General features: G+C 38.0%; 1 protein-coding gene across 1 annotated transcript in view; it reads left to right on the top strand.

Moving 5' to 3' along the window:
• Positions 1 to 13,120, top strand: part of LOC123681653 (dynein axonemal heavy chain 3) — a 134,611-nt gene extending 121,491 nt beyond the window's left edge. Inside the window, exons 52-55 of the mRNA XM_045619881.1 lie at positions 4,968 to 5,156; positions 6,569 to 6,777; positions 9,743 to 9,953; positions 12,732 to 13,120. Of these exons, the coding sequence (XP_045475837.1) occupies positions 4,968 to 5,156; positions 6,569 to 6,777; positions 9,743 to 9,953; positions 12,732 to 13,028 (906 nt within the window). The 3' untranslated portion in view covers positions 13,029 to 13,120. The remainder of the gene's footprint in view (positions 1 to 4,967; positions 5,157 to 6,568; positions 6,778 to 9,742; positions 9,954 to 12,731) is intronic.
• The last annotated feature ends 4,490 nt before the right edge of the window (positions 13,121 to 17,610 follow it).

Here is a 17,610-nt window from a genome sequence, read left to right as displayed (position 1 = left end):
TACTCATTAAACTTATCGACCATCCCAATTCTCCATGGGGGAAAAGCAAAGGGTAACATAATGCATCTACGATTGGCGACAATTTTGGAATATCTCGATAAGTGTTTTGTTGGCCTAGCGAGTTGTTTCCTATCAAATAAACGCGAATTGAACCTGGTGGAGGTACATCCCCGTCGACACTACTGAAAACACCACCTATTTCGTTAGAGGTTGTCGGAGCCGCATGTTTCTTCGGATCCGTATCCGGTTGGCCATGAAAATAAAGTCCGTATTGAGGAATCACGTCTTTTCCGCCGATTCCTCGCCCTTCCAAAACATTTTTACCTAAATTATGATACATTTGTGCGAAAGGATGAATTTTTCTCAAAAGTGCATCAATTTGTTGCAATAATTTAGAATCACAACCGTCGCGCACATTATTGGACGTCCTCTTTCTGGTAGCTTCTCCAGAATCTATAAAATATAAAGATCCAAACGATGGATTGAGTGTATCAACATCTGATAATCGATGGTATATTTGTCCTGATACAACGATCTCTGGGGCTCCGCTCGCTAAACCTTCTCTTCGGGCGAAGGAGGTTGAACCAAGTGCCAATAGAGTGTTGTATCTTCGAATATTTTTGATGAAGTTACTTGACTGAGGATGCGCATCCGTTATTAAAGCCTTCAATAAATATGGATAGACGGACTGTTCCGGAAGTTTGATAGCGCCTTTATTGCAGCATGTCATGTATTCTTTATTAAAGAAAAGGGCGTCGCAGAACGAACATGTTCGATTCATTGGACCCAGGTAATGGGAAATAATACCTATGGTTTTTCCTGGGAACGCCGAAGAAGAACAATCCATATCTGGCTCAGTTGTCACCTGATTTGTTTTTCTAAATGTAGAAATATTTTTGTTCGAAATTTTTGTGATCGAACGACACTGAAGTTCTGGTTTTCATATAATGTCAACGTATGAAAATCAACTACATCAGATAAATCACCGACGGAACCAATTTCTACTCGAACTGGGACTAAGGTATATAAATAGTCGTTGTTATAGTTTTGCAACATGAAGTTAAACAAATCTTGGTCGTTTGAAAATTTAAGTAAACAGGCCTTACCGTCTTCTTCAATACCCATTCCATTATTATCGCGACTGTGGGAATCAAATAAATAAATGGAATTTCCGACTTTAGCCAGGCCAGTCGACAAAAGACCACACGTAAAAATAGCACATTCGAAATTCTGAAAAATTCTTACAATGCCTTCTGCTAAGGGTACATCTATTTCTCCTCGTCTTCCTAATCCTACAAACCCCGTCACCGTATCCATCTCATTTACTCGTAATGAATAAAATACATTCGCAATAATGAAATTTGGATACACCTCTACAACGAATAGATCAGGTGTATTTTGTGAGGTTCGCATTGATACGGATTTTTTATAAAGCTGATCTCCATAATCGAGAATATTATCAACTATTGTGGTGTCCCATGAACTGAATGGTAGTACTTTACTATATGCTACTGCCACTGCCGCGTTTGTTGTGCATTGATGATTGCGTGACTCTAGACTAAATCTCAAATCATTCTGACTTCGCGTTCCCCTGATTATACTCGTATCCCTTACAAAATTAACTTCCGCATTTTCAACAACATTATATTGCGCTCCTAGTGTCATCGGTTGTTTCACGTCGTTTGGCGAGGTTGAACTTTGTTTTCTGAATTGAGCATTGATATAGAATGGAACTGAGTGGAATATAATGCTCCACAAAAGTTAATGAAGTTTTTTGTGATTGTTCCAAAAGTTGCCGATTCTTGTCCACCAAAAGTTCTTGTCGTTTGCGTTTCTAAGAATTTTGGATCAGTTGTTGTTTTAGGTTCTTACAATAAGCTTCGATTCAAAATCTGAAAATTTGTTTTGCAATAATGCCTAGAAGTAAACTCTGTGCGGATAAAGCCAATAGGGATATTGGTATGATCGAGACGGGACGTTATCATAGAGATGATCTGAATTTCTTTCAAGTTAGTGAAAGCGTAGTTTCCCGACTCATAGATCGATATTGAGAAACTGGAAACGTGACCGAAAGACCAAGAAGCTAGTGGATGCCCAAGATCTACCACTCATGCACAAGATCGGTTTCTGACTGTGTCTACACGTAGAGAGCATTTGAGTACTTGTCCAATCATGCAACAGCGGCTTTTGAACACTTATTCAATTTATTTCCAACCCACTAAAAGAGTTTGAAGAAGATGATATTGAGATCTTATCGATTTTAAGGATCGCTGGCCACTTCTCGTTGCGGCTCGGTCGCAGGTACTTTCCACCGGTCTCGGGAACAGATGTGAAAATCTTTGCTTTTCTCGTTGTCGGTGCAAGTGTTGCACATATGTTGTAGTTGTAGACTGTTCTGAACTCAATTGAATTATTCGCCCTGAATGCCGATTTTTATGGGCATTCAGGCCGTTTTCCATTCGACCGTTAGCAAAGCCTTTCTACCCTTATGGGTGTGGCTTTGATCATACCAAGTTTTTACACCGTTTCTCTGTTTTTAGTATTTTGGTTCGAAATTTAACTTAACTCGAATATTTTCGAGGGAATCGATAGATTCCCTACAGTTTCAATTGAAACAGTCCATTGAAGACTTCAAGGCACTGATCTACCTACATTCTCGATTACTTTTGAGAAGGATTCCATTAACTCAAAATCATATGCGACTGCGATTGGAATTTGCCAATGAGCACGTGAATTGGAAAAATCAATGGAGGTCTGCGTTGTCTACTGATGAGTCGAGATATGGACGGTTTTTGGAAAGACCCGTGTTCGGGTATGGTCCCAACCTCTGTTGCCCAGAAATCGCATATCGATTCAGAAAATTCATCCGACCAGAAGTGGTACAGTTACTGTTTGGGGAGGTATTTGTTTGAATGGACGTATAGAATTGTTGGTGCATGAATGCGAAAATTTACAATTAGCAAGTTAATGAGAACATTACTCCATTGTTTTATGCTGTTATTAGGCTAAATTTCTTATTTTTGGACTCCATCGTGCGAGAATTGTCTATGAAGCTCTGGAAATCCACGGTATTCCGCATTTAGCCTTGCCCTCTCGGTCGCCAGACCTCAATTCCATTGAACACGTTTGGGATTAGCTATAACGAGCTTTTGATTCTCACCAATCACCTACTCATATACTTCAAAAACTCAGATGGCGTTTACAATCTGATCGAAAGTATGCAAACACGTTGTCAAGCTGTTGTTGATGTTCTAAGAGGCCGTACTCTTTACTGAACTTTATTGTTTCAATTTTTTGAGGGAACTAATTTCGTACTACAAATACTAAAAATAAATTTTCAACTGAAACTGTGAAACTATTATATTCAAAAATTGCTGAAGAAAATGAAAACTTTTGAAACAGTCTCAAAAGATCTGAACTTAACTTTTGTGAGACAGTATATGTCTATGAAATTAAGTGAATTATCGTATCAACGATGTTTTCATTTCCAGTCCTTAATGTCAAATTTGATAGTTCCTGTTGGCGACAAAATTGGCTTACTGAAAATGACGTATGCTCCGGTAGTACGGATTATCAAACTATCAATTAATTGATCAATCAATTCAATTGAGGGGGTTATTTAGCACTGCGACCTTATGGTGTATTTTACCCCCACCAGATATCTTCTCGCCATTACATGATCTACGAATCGCCTTCCAATTCCAGAGTTCTTATAAACTCCAGTATCTGAGATAGCTTCAAGGTTCAAGGAAACTACTCCCTCACATTTACTTGCTCGTCCAAAGCAGATTTTGCATTGACAAGTGATGGCGAGGCATTAGGTCAGCAGGATACCCGGAGTTTTTCCCTCCTCTCCACAGAATCTGCACTCGTCATTTTCTGAGACTCATTATCATGAGGTGTTTTCTGAGGCAATAATGCCCTGTGAGGAATCTAGTGAGGAGGTTGATCACACATTGAGGAGGTGTTGTATATTCTTGCTAAGATCCAGGTACATCTTGGATTTCATAGTTCCAAAGGGTCGAAAAAATTTTTTGGAATGATACAACCCAGGAAGATTCCGCATGAATGTTTCTCTTTCGGTTTTTTCCTTCTCCTGAAACTTTTTCTCGTAGGTTCTTTTGCCTATACCACAGAAAGGTTTCGGAATGTGTGCTCCTCTTCTGGCAAGTGTGTTGGCCTCTTCATTGCCTTTAATTTCCGAGTGGACGGGAACCCAGACTAAAACATTTTTTTTTTTTTGTTATTTATTTCGGTACTCTAATATCATCTTAGAATCGATGATATGTGAACTCGGTGCGTTGATTGCAGCCTTACTATGAGAACGTATCACGTTATCACATTTCTGACAGTTTCTTGATAGGTTCATTTTCACACATCTTCCTATCAAGTATCTCTACCTGAAAGACACTTAGACAGTGGCATAAAGATAGTAAACATTTGGTGCCAGTCCCGAATACTCCAGTGTCAGTCCCGTCGTAGTTTTTGAACTATCTGTATACACTCCTGTATACTTTAATGGTATTATTTTTGACTCCTTTTCCCAATTTTTTTTTCTGCTCAGTACAGTAGTGAAGGTTTTCTCGATGCTAATTTTCTAGCCTATGAGACCACTCTAAAAGACATCTCGTCACCAGGAAGGTTTGCTGATGATATGTAATTGGCCAAGGAGGACCAGGCTCTCTCATTCCCAATTTTCCTCATAGCCAGTACCTTCCCTGGATAGTCCCACACTGTTACTAATTGCATATAAAATAAATATGTGTTCAAATTTGTGAACTGAATTTGAACAGGAATTCAATGACACGAATGAACACGCAGAGAATAATAACAAAAATAATAATAGAACATGTGTTAATAAATACAGAAAATATACTATAACACTCATGGTATAATGAATTGTCAAATTTTGTAAATGAAACGAATTTACTCGGTTTTGCCGGGACTAATTAAATATTGTTTTCAAGCTCCTGAGTGGTGTCTTATTAACTCAAACACAATTGATAGCTGGAGGTGCTGGAGAGGATACACAAGGCGCTATAATAGAATTGGCGAATGATATTTTGGAGAAAATCCCTCCTCAGTTCGATATATTAGACGTTAGCGAAAAATTCCCTGTGATGTACTCAAACTCTATGAACACTGTGCTGCGTCAGGTGAGTTTACATTTCATAGATTAGCAGATAATATTTGATTGCGTTTATGTGCTTTAAAGGAAATTCTTCAGAAGAAGTAAATGGTGGCTATACTATTGTGTTATAATTTTTATGCATTTGTTTTCTTTATAAGTTCATCTTATACTTTAACTTTACATTTCATACAAGTTTATTCTAAATTTTAATATAAAATATTCTTACTTCAGAAATTCTGAAAAAAAATATTTCGAAAAAAATGAGTAGGTGTCGAGCTCTCGTTAATTCATGCTTCAATTTTACCTACCAACAATATACAAAACCTTCACATCATGTTTACCATTTCGTATCAACTAACATTGCGAAGAAAGTAATATAATGACAACACAGCAGAAAGGATGTTCCAAGAATGCAACCAAACCTTCAAAAAATACAGAAATTATTTATGGCATATTTTGACCATAAGAAAGCTTTCGACTCTATTCCACAAGGCTGGCTGACAAAGATTTTGGAAATATACAAGCAGAGTTTCTTTCAGGGGAAGAATCCTTCCCGGAGCTGGCTGATGCCCCGTGGGGGAGATTCAATTAGCCCCTTAGGGTTCTGCTTGGTGCTGAACCCCCTCCCTAAACAACTGAATACTACTTAAAGAGGCTTCGATATCAAAAGCAACTGTAATATTATCACTCCTCAATCATTTGCTTTACATTGGCGATTTAAAACGGACAACAACCAACAAGAACCATTTACAAATTATGGTCAAACTAATGGAAAATTCCTCTAATATCTAATTCAATATATCTATGATATATTGTCGAACGAGGTTTGATAATGCCCAAAATCGAAGAAGGGTACTTAAGCACCGGACGTCAAAGGGGCAAAAATGGACTTTAACGATTAAAGTAGTGGAGCCATATGTTCTCCCCTACCTTAACCGGTTCGAGAACCCAATATTTCAGCAAGATAATGCCCGACCTCATGTTACCAGAGTTAGTTTAAACTTTTTCGAAGCGACCCATGTGAATCTTTTGCCATGGCGGCCCAGATCCCCCGATCTTTCGCCCATAGATCATTTTTTGGGACAGCATAAGTAGAGGGCTTGGAAATTCACCCCAGTAAACAATACAACATATTACGGCTGTCAAGTGTTTGCGAGAAATGAACACGATGCAGTAGGAAAGATGCGCCACCAAGAATTGGCCAACATATTAGGACTGCAAAATACGTGAAAGCTGAAGTAACTACACTCTTGTCCACGAGATTCTATAATTTTGGTTAGAAAGTTGTCACTGTTAAAAAACTGCAGTTCTTATAACTTGAAGTTCTGACGATATTTTCTATACCATGGATTTCTATAAAATTAAATCGTAATCAGTAATATCTAACCTAAATGTTATCAATAGCTTTTCTGGCTGATTTTTTTCATTGTTTTCAAGGAACTGATAAGATTCAATCGACTAATTGCTGTTGTGGTGAGAACGCTGAGAGATATGGTGAAAGCAGTGAAAGGATTGGTCGTTATGTCATCTGAACTGGAAGAAGTGACGAATTCCTTGGTGATTGGCAAAGTACCAGATGCTTGGGCGTCCAAAAGTTATCCCAGCCTGAAGCCTTTGGGTTCCTATGTCACAGATTTATTACTCAGGTAATGTTTTCATTGGTTCAGTACTTCAACGCTATTCTAAAATATCAATTTGGTTTGGCGTTCTTGTCACTTTGACATCGATGAAAACCTCTTCAGCTCATAATTATTGTAGCCCAAGTTTTTCGTTGCTAAGCAGCACAACATAGTATCACTTACAAATCCTTCCAAACAAGAAATTGAATTTAAAACAAAATGACATAACTATATTGGAAAATATAAGAGCATTTGCTTTTCTGCAATAATGAGTATTAACAATAATTTTTTTTCCAATAAATTCAAACCTATTTATTTCATTCAGACATAGTATTGGAAGAGGAATGTGAATAGTTATTTATAATACAAGTGCAGAAGGCATTGATATTCTTCCACGAGTTCAAAATTCAAAAACGAGCCACGAAGTGGCGAGTTTTGGAATGAACGAGTGGTAGAATGAGCCTTCTGTACGAGTATTATACATTATTTTCTCTAATTCATTGCATTTTCATTGAAATTAATGAAATATTTCCATAAATATAATTTAGTGATTTTTGTATTGAAAAATGTTGGTTGGCAGAACTGATTTCTTTAAGGCAAATTGATGAATTGACAGATAAAGCCGTGGCGGAAAGTTCAGAGAACCAACATAGAATAATAAAATATAACCATGAAAACTGTGCGTTTCTGATATATTCTCGCACGATTTTGTTCTACAAGATGTGGAAGAATGAACGGAATAACCACAGAATTAGAGAAAAGAATTTTTTTGGATCAATTTCTACATATTTCTTAGCTGTCAACAAGAGATTATTTACTGCGCATCCAACCCAGTGGCGGCTCGTGAGCTTTCATTCAGAGGAGGCCAAGCAAAAAAAATAGGTTTTTGACGTCCCAGAGAAGACAGTGGCATCATTCAAAAATTTTTCTAATTTTGAATCATAGCGGCTAATGAAACACAATAGCTTTTTAAAATTTCCCCTATTATCCGAATCTACACTTTCATCATGTCCTCTAAACGGCAATTCTTGAAAACAAAGGAACATAACTGCGTCAAATAATAATCTTTTCAAAATATCCCTGTTTTCTTTGACCTTTTCGTTATGATCTATGATAGTTTGCCTATGACCCTGATCAAGTGAATTTACAATATTGAGTTTTCCGAACAATTTAAATTTAATTGATGCGCCTAAATGAGATTTTGATCTGCCATGTCTTTCAATAGACCTCTGTAAATTTTTTAAATCCGAATACCCTAATTTTGACCACACATTGTTTTCTGAATCGTCGGAGAAAAGTAAACAAAACCAACAAAATAATTTATTCCGAACTGTACTTCCGGTCAGCCACTCGCATTTAGTGTACCATTGGACGCAGAAGGAACGATTATAGATAGATAGATAGGATTATGCCTGGAATTGACAATTAAATTTTGCATAGCAGGCTGAGGTGTTTTTGTAGTTTTGGTAATGAAAATTTTGTCATCGTAAGGCATTTGGCTGAACTTTTTAATCAAAATAAAATCTACAATATCTTCAGTAACTCTGAGTTCCCTACTGACACTATCATTTTCATTTCTAGTTTCCGACGTTTCCGTTTCCATTTTTCTCGATAAAATATATCTGAATAGCCAGCCAATATCCTTCCTTACCTACAAACTTTTCCGAACAATCCTAACACGAAACCACAAACAAGACGCCGAAAGGAATAAAAAGTACTGGCCTATCTTTATCTTTCCCTAATTCTGGCGCTAATAAACAGAAACAGCTGAGCTGACCCATCGTTAATCGCCGTGGATCATGTTCGGGCGCTTTCGGTCAACGGAGACAGGGCCTCCGGCACGTGATATCCAGCTCGAATTTAGAGTGGCTGGAGCTTCGTATCGGGAGAAATTTGAAATTCTACGTTCAAGACAAACGCGACTAGAGAGGAATTGGGCCTCCGCGACCCGCGTCTGGAGTCTGCTGTATTCTTTAGCGCATCGCATGCCTGTAGTACGGTGCAGCGATGCGCAATCTTCTCAGTTTTGAAGTCTGTTGCGGAGAATGTATAAATATGATGAAATATTGGGGTAAAAAGTATCCAGAAATTTGAATATTCTATTGATTTAGGTTAACATAATATAGTTGGACTTGAACTAAGAATTATAATGCGGTAAAATTTGGGGAGGCCCGGCCTCCTCTGCCTCCTCTGAGCGGCCGCCACTGATCCAACCAAATCTAAATTGTCTCTAACCTGCGCAAGATTATTCTATCCAGTATCGCAACTGCTTCTGGGAAGTGTTTTTAATAGCATTTACCTTATCTTTCAAATAACCCCACAGGAAATACTCGAGGGGAGTTAGACCCGGTGACTTTGGTGGTCAGCCACAGAGCCACCATTTCATGAAGTGAATGTAAAGGTTTAAATTTTCACAAAAAAATTATTTTCAACACCTACTTTTTGCTATAAACCAAATAGACATATGAAGTTGGTTCACTCAATTTAGAATGATACTTTTCTGAACTACAAAACGGCACGCCTGTGCAATTCTTGCGCAACTACCGTTGCTATGAAAACTAAATGTAACATTCCCCTCAGCACAGCTCAGAGTTCGAGCAACTATTTTTTTTTCACTGAAAATTTATTTAGATACCTACCTATGTACTTATGAAATATGAATAACGTACCTGAATAGTAGAAAACAATGACATTTTTTATTATTGTCTTGAATTATTATTACATAATGTTCTTATAATATAAATTGTAACATCTTAGTGATTTTTGAAATATGCTTTACCGCTATACGCACTAACACTAGAAAATATTTTAATTTCGAAAAATGTCAATCATGAATATTACCCATATTATCAATTCTTATTCGAAAAGTTAACTTCCTATTTTCAAACCCGAGTTGAATAAGTTAGGAATATTTCGAAACTATGATTTACAGAACGCTGTATAATCAATTTAGATGTAAGTATGGATGTATTAAAATGAAAATCGTTTTCAGATTGAAAGTTTTTCAAGATTGGATCGCACAAGGACCATCAAATGTTTTTTGGCTTTCTGGATTCTATTTCACACAATCATTTTTGACTGGAGTTCTCCAGAATTTCTCTAGGAAGAAAAAACTTCCAATAGATTGGATACATTTTGAATTTTACACTACTGGGTATGAGTCTGATACCAAAGACATTCCAGAAATTGGTGTGTACACTAAAGTAAGTGTTTTCGAAAGCCTATCTTAACATTGATCTCATCAGATACACAATATTTCTCATTGTGCTGTTCCTTCATTGTTTATTTCTACTTTCCAATGCAGCACATACAAGGAATTGAAGAATTTAGTGTTCTTGTGGATGTGAGTAAAGATATGAAAATATTTGATCGCATGAAAAGTTCTTTCATTTGAAAGTGAGGCACGTGTAAATTAGTGAGATGAAAGGATGCTGTTTTGTTTCGTACCTATTTCCAATATTAACACAAATTGATGAATTGTTCTAATCCAGTAGTGGTAGTTGTGTAGTAGTGAATAGTGTGTTTTTGCTTTATTGGTTTTCAGGAAGTCTCCCCTCCTCCTCTAGAATTTTATTTTTATGTTAGACCGATGATTCAGATTTTATCACATTATAATTTCTATATGGTCTACCTTCTTCTGTGTAAGTGGAATATTAGAATGTTAATTTCAAGTTGCCTTCAAAGTCGCTTGCTTAATTTAAATGGAACACCCGGTGCTTAATTGCATATCCCGAAATATTATGAGCGCTATTTCGTCACAATATCTGTAATTTTCGAATTTTGAACCAGGTTTTGTCCCGAACAATAATGTTTAACCCACTGAAGATGAATCCGTTTTCAAATTCAATTCTGTAACCGGGTCGTCCTCATCCGATTTAGAATCGTAGGACCTAGAAATTTGAAGGTAGGTTCGGATTCCGAATACCGCATATAAATTCGTAAGCAAACTCAGACAACGTTGGGACTTTATGCTGACGACACAGTAATCTTAGCTTCTTGCAGATCAGCAAACAAAGCGGTCAAAAAAATTGCAACAACACATCAACGAACATACAACCTGATACAAGACAAGGAGAAGCGGCACTAACGAAACGAAAACCCATGCAATAATTTTCAAATATAAGAATAATATAACAACACCAGAAAACAAAATAACAATCAACAACCACGAAGTAGATTGGCTTAAAGAGGTAAAATGTTTAGGAATCACTCTGGACGAAAATCTAACTCGCAACAGACACATCGACAACATAGAACAAAAGACAAGAAGTATTGAAGGATATTCATATCCTCTCTTGAACAAAAAAAGCAATATGGAGGATTCATTGAAAGTGAGAATTTACCACTCAATTTTAAGACCCATAAAGACTTACGGAAGTGAAATACCAATTCTAAACAAAATAAAGGAACTAGAAATAATACAGAATGATACACTGAAAGACGCTATAAATGAGCCCTGGTTCGTTAGAAACGAGTAAATAAGACTTAAGACAGAAACACCAAGAATAATAAACCACATAAAGAAACTGGCGGAGAAATCCTACGAAAGAATGAAGGAGCACACAAACGAAGGAATAAGGAACTATTATGAGAAAAAAGGAGTCAAACGACTGAAAACAGTACTAAATCAAATGAAATATTCAACACAATAAATAACATGATAGCATTAAGAGAATCCAACTACACTGCAAAAACATAGGACACAGGCAAGGGGTTTCGTTTGAAAATTTTTTGTTCATGTTGATTTCAAAACTGCTTGTTCGATCAGGATCATTTGGATGTGGAATTGTAATTTCAAGCTCCTTTCGAAAATTCATGTTGATCACGTAACCAGAACCATAGCTAGTTCAAGTCGAAAAAATTATACCTAATTTATGTGACGACAAAACCAATGCAGTTGAGATTTTGGTTTTAATATAAAATAACAATTACGAGCCGAATTGCAAGCTTTGAATTCATGCTAGAATTAATCAAGTCTTTGAAAATTCAAAAAAATATAAGAGGAGTGGTGTAGGCTGCCGGTTTCTGAGCCTAAATATGGCGGCTTTTTGATTGATTCCTCTGAGCCTGGAATAATCACTTGGACAGAATGACTTGAAGAAGACTACCAAAAATCGATGAAGATGGTATACCACGAATACGACGCCCTTTAGGAAGACCCTCAAAGAGATGGATAGAGTCGAGCTCTTCAATACCTCAGAAGAACTGAAAGTTGAAGAATACATTTCTAAGGCCTACAATACGTGGAATAAGAAGAACAATAGAGTCCTATTTTCGTGTCGTATCAAAGAAATCGACGGTTCAAATGGAAAAAAGTCCTACAAATGTATCAGAACCTGAAGTCGTTCCTTCAACCTCCTGATTCGCAAGACGAAAACTTGTCCGTTTTCTGCTGGTTTCCACTTTGAGAAGGTCTTTAGCTCATCGCATCTGCGATGTGAAAAAAGATGGAGCATTCTATAAGTTATTTTGAATTCATATGAAAAATGAAAGAATATTTTTCAAAAGACACATCACTCAAAAACGAGTTAAGGAAGAAAGGCTTTCTGGCTATTGCCAGAATTTTTTTAGAGATTCTTACCATTGGCTATTGCTAATGCTTGTTTTTAATTGAAAGAACATTATAAAAATACACAGATAAAATGACAACTTCTTGACCACCATATGCCTCTATATTTGTACTATTAGTGCCAAAATAGTATCAGTTTCAGAGTTTTTCCTTTTGATTTGCATTGAACAAAGATTGGGTATACATATAGCTATGATCATACAACTGATGACAATCAACGGCCAAACAATAGTGAAGTTTTTTCCGGTTTCCATTATTCGGTCATACTACTCTTGAGTTGCACAGGAGTTTCGTAGACCTCAAATTTTAAATGAGTTGTTGAGTGTAATTGTGCAATTGATTCACCATTTAATAATAAAACATCAACTTATTTTGTAAAATATAAAATAATAATTGTTTTGTTTTTAATTAGGGATTGTTCTTGGAAGGAGCTCGCTGGGATAGAGAATTGATGATGCTGAATGAATCATATCCGAAAATTCTTTTCGATGTGGTTCCGATAATGTGGCTCAAACCTGCTGTGAAAGCTGAATACAATCCTCCACCTCATTACGATTGTCCTGTATATAAAACATCGGCAAGAAGGGGTGTTCTTTCGACAACCGGTCATTCTACGAACTTCGTGATGTTCACAACTTTCGATTCTGATCAGCCCCAAAACCACTGGATCAATCGGGGAGTAGCATGCCTTTGTCAACTAAATGACTGAGTAATCACTTCTGCTAAAAATTAAACATCAATATTTTTACTGATTTGTGTAAGATATAATATAATTAATTATACAGATATTATTTTGTTGAATTTTAATAGCAAATATCTCCTTACAATGATAATTTACAAATGTGCAAAAATATTTCATATTTACTGAAACATAGAATAATGGACCTTCAATAGAAAATGATGTTTTTTGAAATCACAGAGAACATAGGATCAGTGGCGTCGCCAGCTTTCAAAAACAGGGGTTGCCAAGAGGGGACCGGATTTTTTTAGGGGGGAGGGGTGGTCAAAGTGGAGCAAAACAATACTACTGCTAATCTTTTAGCCTTAGTATGTCAACTTTTAGGGGGGGCAGCTGAATTTTAGGAGGACCCCGGCCCCCCTGGCCCTTCCCTAGCGTCGCCACTGCATAGGATCCTACTGAAGACGTAGTAGATCAGATTGGATTAGTGGAGGGGAGAAAAACCAGAATCGCATGAACCTTGACCTGAAGATCTATTGTGTATCTTCACTCTGTTTGTCAGTCAGGCAATACTGTCTCAATAAACCTTATAAACTTTCTGGGGGCTACATCCATTACTTGTTCCGACTTTAAAACCGAAGAGCCAAGGTGTTGTTGCCTTTTCCGGTGAACAGTCTCACATTCGCATAGCAAGTGTTTGGTTGTTTCAGTGCCATGTATCTCCAGGCGCTTTTTCTATGCTTTTTAGATAATTTACACTAGGTAGTATTCCATTAGTGTGTTCCTCACTTTCCCCAGTAACTGCTTACTGACTGAGATACCTCTTTCAGTCCAGTTCGTCCACTAGGAATGTCTTGGCCTATCTTTGACCATTGATCGTCCGCCAGAATGCAAGCTTCCCCTTTTTTCCCATTCCTTAACTCCTGACTGGAAAGCCACAAAATGGCTCTGGCCCAGTGGTCTGCCATTTCATCTAGAGGGGAGAAAGGCTGCCCTGCCTATATACTATACATACTTTTGCTCTTCGGTATTTGCGTTCTGTACAAAGCGCAAGAAGTTGTAGTAACAATAATAAAATGTCTGAAAAAGTGCCATACTGCAAGTACCAACCGGAGACCATCCTAGAAAACGAATGCTATAAACTGTACTGGGATCGTACAATTTTGACTGATGAAACAGTCCAGATATACTGCTAGTACATTAAAATACAGCAATACTCATCGGCGTAGCAATACCAAATAACAACAACATGCGTCAAAAGGAGGTCGAAAAAATTTCAAAATATAGGGACCTCGAATTTCAGATAAAGCGGCAGTGGGGGATGATATCAAAAAGAACTTTTCCAATTATCATCTCAACAACTGAAATAGTACCCAAAAATCTCAAGAGAAATATCAAGCAATTAGGACTTAGTGAGTAAGTTTTTAATATCTGTTGTTTAGGTACTACAAGGACGGTGAGAAAATTCCTAGGATGCGACGGACAGGTCCAAGGATCGGCGAGATCGTGTCTAAAAGGACCAGAAGTTCGACGAGAACGAGAGGGACCACAAGGACCGGACACGACCGAGCTCTACCCTTCTGATATTTTGAATATCTAGGATTGAGTGAATGTTCCTCCTAGCGGGGAGTGAGAAGCCGACGTCGAGGAGATATCCTACGCGTATAGGCTAAAGTCGGGTATATGTCTTTATTGAAGTTGACAGAGAAAAATCACAATAGTATCCACTATTTTTATAAGTATTCAAGTTATTTTTTTGACAATCTTTCCATCTTCAGAAACTAAAAATTACCAACAAAATTTAGGGAAATAATTACTCAACCCTCGGCGCTTTTTCGTCATAATCGCAAGCCTTCCTTCGCGTGATTTTTCACTTTGTTGAAAGTCTTCACTCTTAGTTCCATTAGATGATCGTCTAGGAATGGTATTTGCAGGTCTTCATTTATCCGTACGTTGCTGAAAAACCATGGTGCATTTACGGCTCGTCTCAGGATCGTATTCTGCACGAAATTTCTGCAGATGGGTCTTCGCGTCGTATCTCCAAGCGGATAGCAAGCGTCATGACAGGACGAATGGTGGACTTATAGAGAAGAAGCTCAGTGGAAAGAGGCAACTGGCAAGAATGGCGGTATCGTCAGCGTATAGTGCCATGGAGGTTTTCCTCGTTTTCGGCATGTCGGCTACATATAATGTAAACAATAACGGCGACAGCAGAGATCCTTGCGGAATTCCGGCTGAATGTGGCGTCTCTGAAGGAAGTACTCCTCAAATTTTGGATCTAATCTTGCGAGAATGCAGGTAAGAGGCTACAAGTTGATCCATGGAGAGTGGAAATTCGGCTGACAGTAGTTTGTAAAGCAGACCTCTGTGTGCCATACTTGATCAAACGCTTTGGCCACGTCCAAGAACACAGCCCCTGTGACTTGTTTGCGATTAAATTCGTCCGTAATTTGTTCTACTACTCGGAGCATTTGTTCCACAGTTGTTGGCTTTGAAAACTGAACTCTTCCAGCTCTATTATCTTCTTTTCGATCTTTTCAGAATGACCGCTTCCGATATCTTCCCTGTGCACGAAAGAATACTGATCGGACGGTAGTTCTTCGGGAATTTAACGTCTTTGCCGGCCTTGTGGATTGAAACCACGTGGGCTTTCTTCCATTCCTTAGGAAAGTACCTTAGTCGTAGCATAGCAACGAAAGCAAAGGTTTCGTAAAGTCAAGTTAGTGATGCAGTTCGGTCTTGGTGCCGTTTTCACTTTACTTGACATCATAGTGATCTGGATTTTCTGAACGGTTGCAAAACAATAGCTTCTGTCGCTTCCTTTTTCAAGTCTCTTCTAACTTTGGGGTTGGTGTCCTCGATATGGTCCAAATTCGCATTGTTGTAATTTGAGCTGGGCTGTATTGGGGTTCGAGTTTGTCTGCGAAAGCTTGTTTTTTTCATATGGATACCATTCCTTGTAGACCGTGAATCGGTGGGGTTCGTTTCCTATTTGAGCGCAGTGCTTTGGACATTTGTCAAACACTGTTATCTTCTTTGGAAATCGAGATTACTTTCTCTTCCAAGCAATCATTTCGGACTTGTTTGAGGGTCCTCTTGACTCTAGCGTTGAACAGTTGAACTGATTGAACACTCGACGGTCCTCAGGGCTGAGTTTGTTCTGAGCTCTACGCCTCGCTCTGTGCTTCTCTTATAAGCTCCTTGTCTTCAGGAATCGAGTTCTTCTGAGTAGGGAAAGAAGAAACGCGTGTCGAAGCGTCCAATGACGTTTTAATGTTCTTTGTAAGGACTCGACGGCTGAGTTCAGTTCCTTGAGGTCAGATATGAGCTTAATCGGAACCATATTCGACTTTGGATCTCCTCGAACAGCAGGTTTGTTGTAAAGTTCAAAAAAACTCCAAAAAACGACTCCAATAATGAACAAAGAGATAATTCCACCATTTCTTACGAATGAGCAGAACCTCAAGTCATTGAATCTTATTACCTACTGTGCAGCCTCTACAATATCACCAGTGCTCGGCGTGACACCGAAACCTAGAAGTGAGCAACCAGCACAGAAAAAACAGCAAACAAACCACATTGGCTAAAAAGACTTGAAGCATAAGTACATAGCCTCCGACAAGATATAGGAAGGTTAACACAATTTGAAAAAGGTTCACCGTCGAGAGAACTACAAAAAATAGTGGATGCAATTATGGATCGCCATAGGCGACATGCAAACTACGACGCCAACAATGAAAGTGCTCAAGAAACTCTAGATACACTCAAACAAAAATTGAGTGCATACTCTGAACGACTGAGATGATACAACGAGAGCTATAAACGAAAACATGACAATATGATTTTTGAAAACTCCGAAAAGAAATTTTATAGAATGCTGAATGAACAAACGTCCACAAAATTAGGGAGTCCTCCAAGCGCCGAAGATATGGAGAGTTTTTGGACCGCTCAACAGTCAACACCGACTCCTTTTTTAAATTTTGGAAATTTACAAGATCGATCCAATTATAACAAATTATCTGAAGCTTGAAATGGACAATTGGAAAACGAACATCGAGCTTTCCACGGGAAACATAAAAACCAGGCTGATTCCAATTAGGAAGGGAATATTCCAAGGAGACTCCTTGGGCCCTTTATGGTTCTGCTTGGCGCTGTATCCACTCTCTAAACAGCTGAACGCTACTGAAAAGGGTTTCAACATTAGAGGAAATAATAACATTACCACCCTCAATCATTTGCTGTACATGGATGATTTGAAACTGATTACAGGCAAAAAGAACTACCTAGAAATTATGGTCAAACTAGTGGAACATTTTTCGAAAGATGTAGTAGGTATGGAATTCGGATTGGACAAATGTCGTACTCTCAGCGTAGTGCGAGGAAAAATTCAAGATGAACCGAACACTCTCGCAAAGGGACAGCAAATAGAAGCAATGATCTGATGATCTTTATGAATACTTCGGAATGAAAGAGAACCGACGAATCAACCACCAAAGAATGAAGCAAGACTTTACGACCGAGTTCATTAGGAGAACCAAAAAAAATCTTAAAAACAAACCTCAACGGCAGAAACATGACGATAGTCATCAACACATATGCATGTTCAATTATA

This window comes from Harmonia axyridis, chromosome 6 (genome assembly GCF_914767665.1).
Source record: "Harmonia axyridis chromosome 6, icHarAxyr1.1, whole genome shotgun sequence".
Classification (NCBI taxonomy): domain Eukaryota; kingdom Metazoa; phylum Arthropoda; class Insecta; order Coleoptera; family Coccinellidae; genus Harmonia; species Harmonia axyridis.
This window is presented reverse-complemented; position numbering and strand designations above follow the sequence as displayed.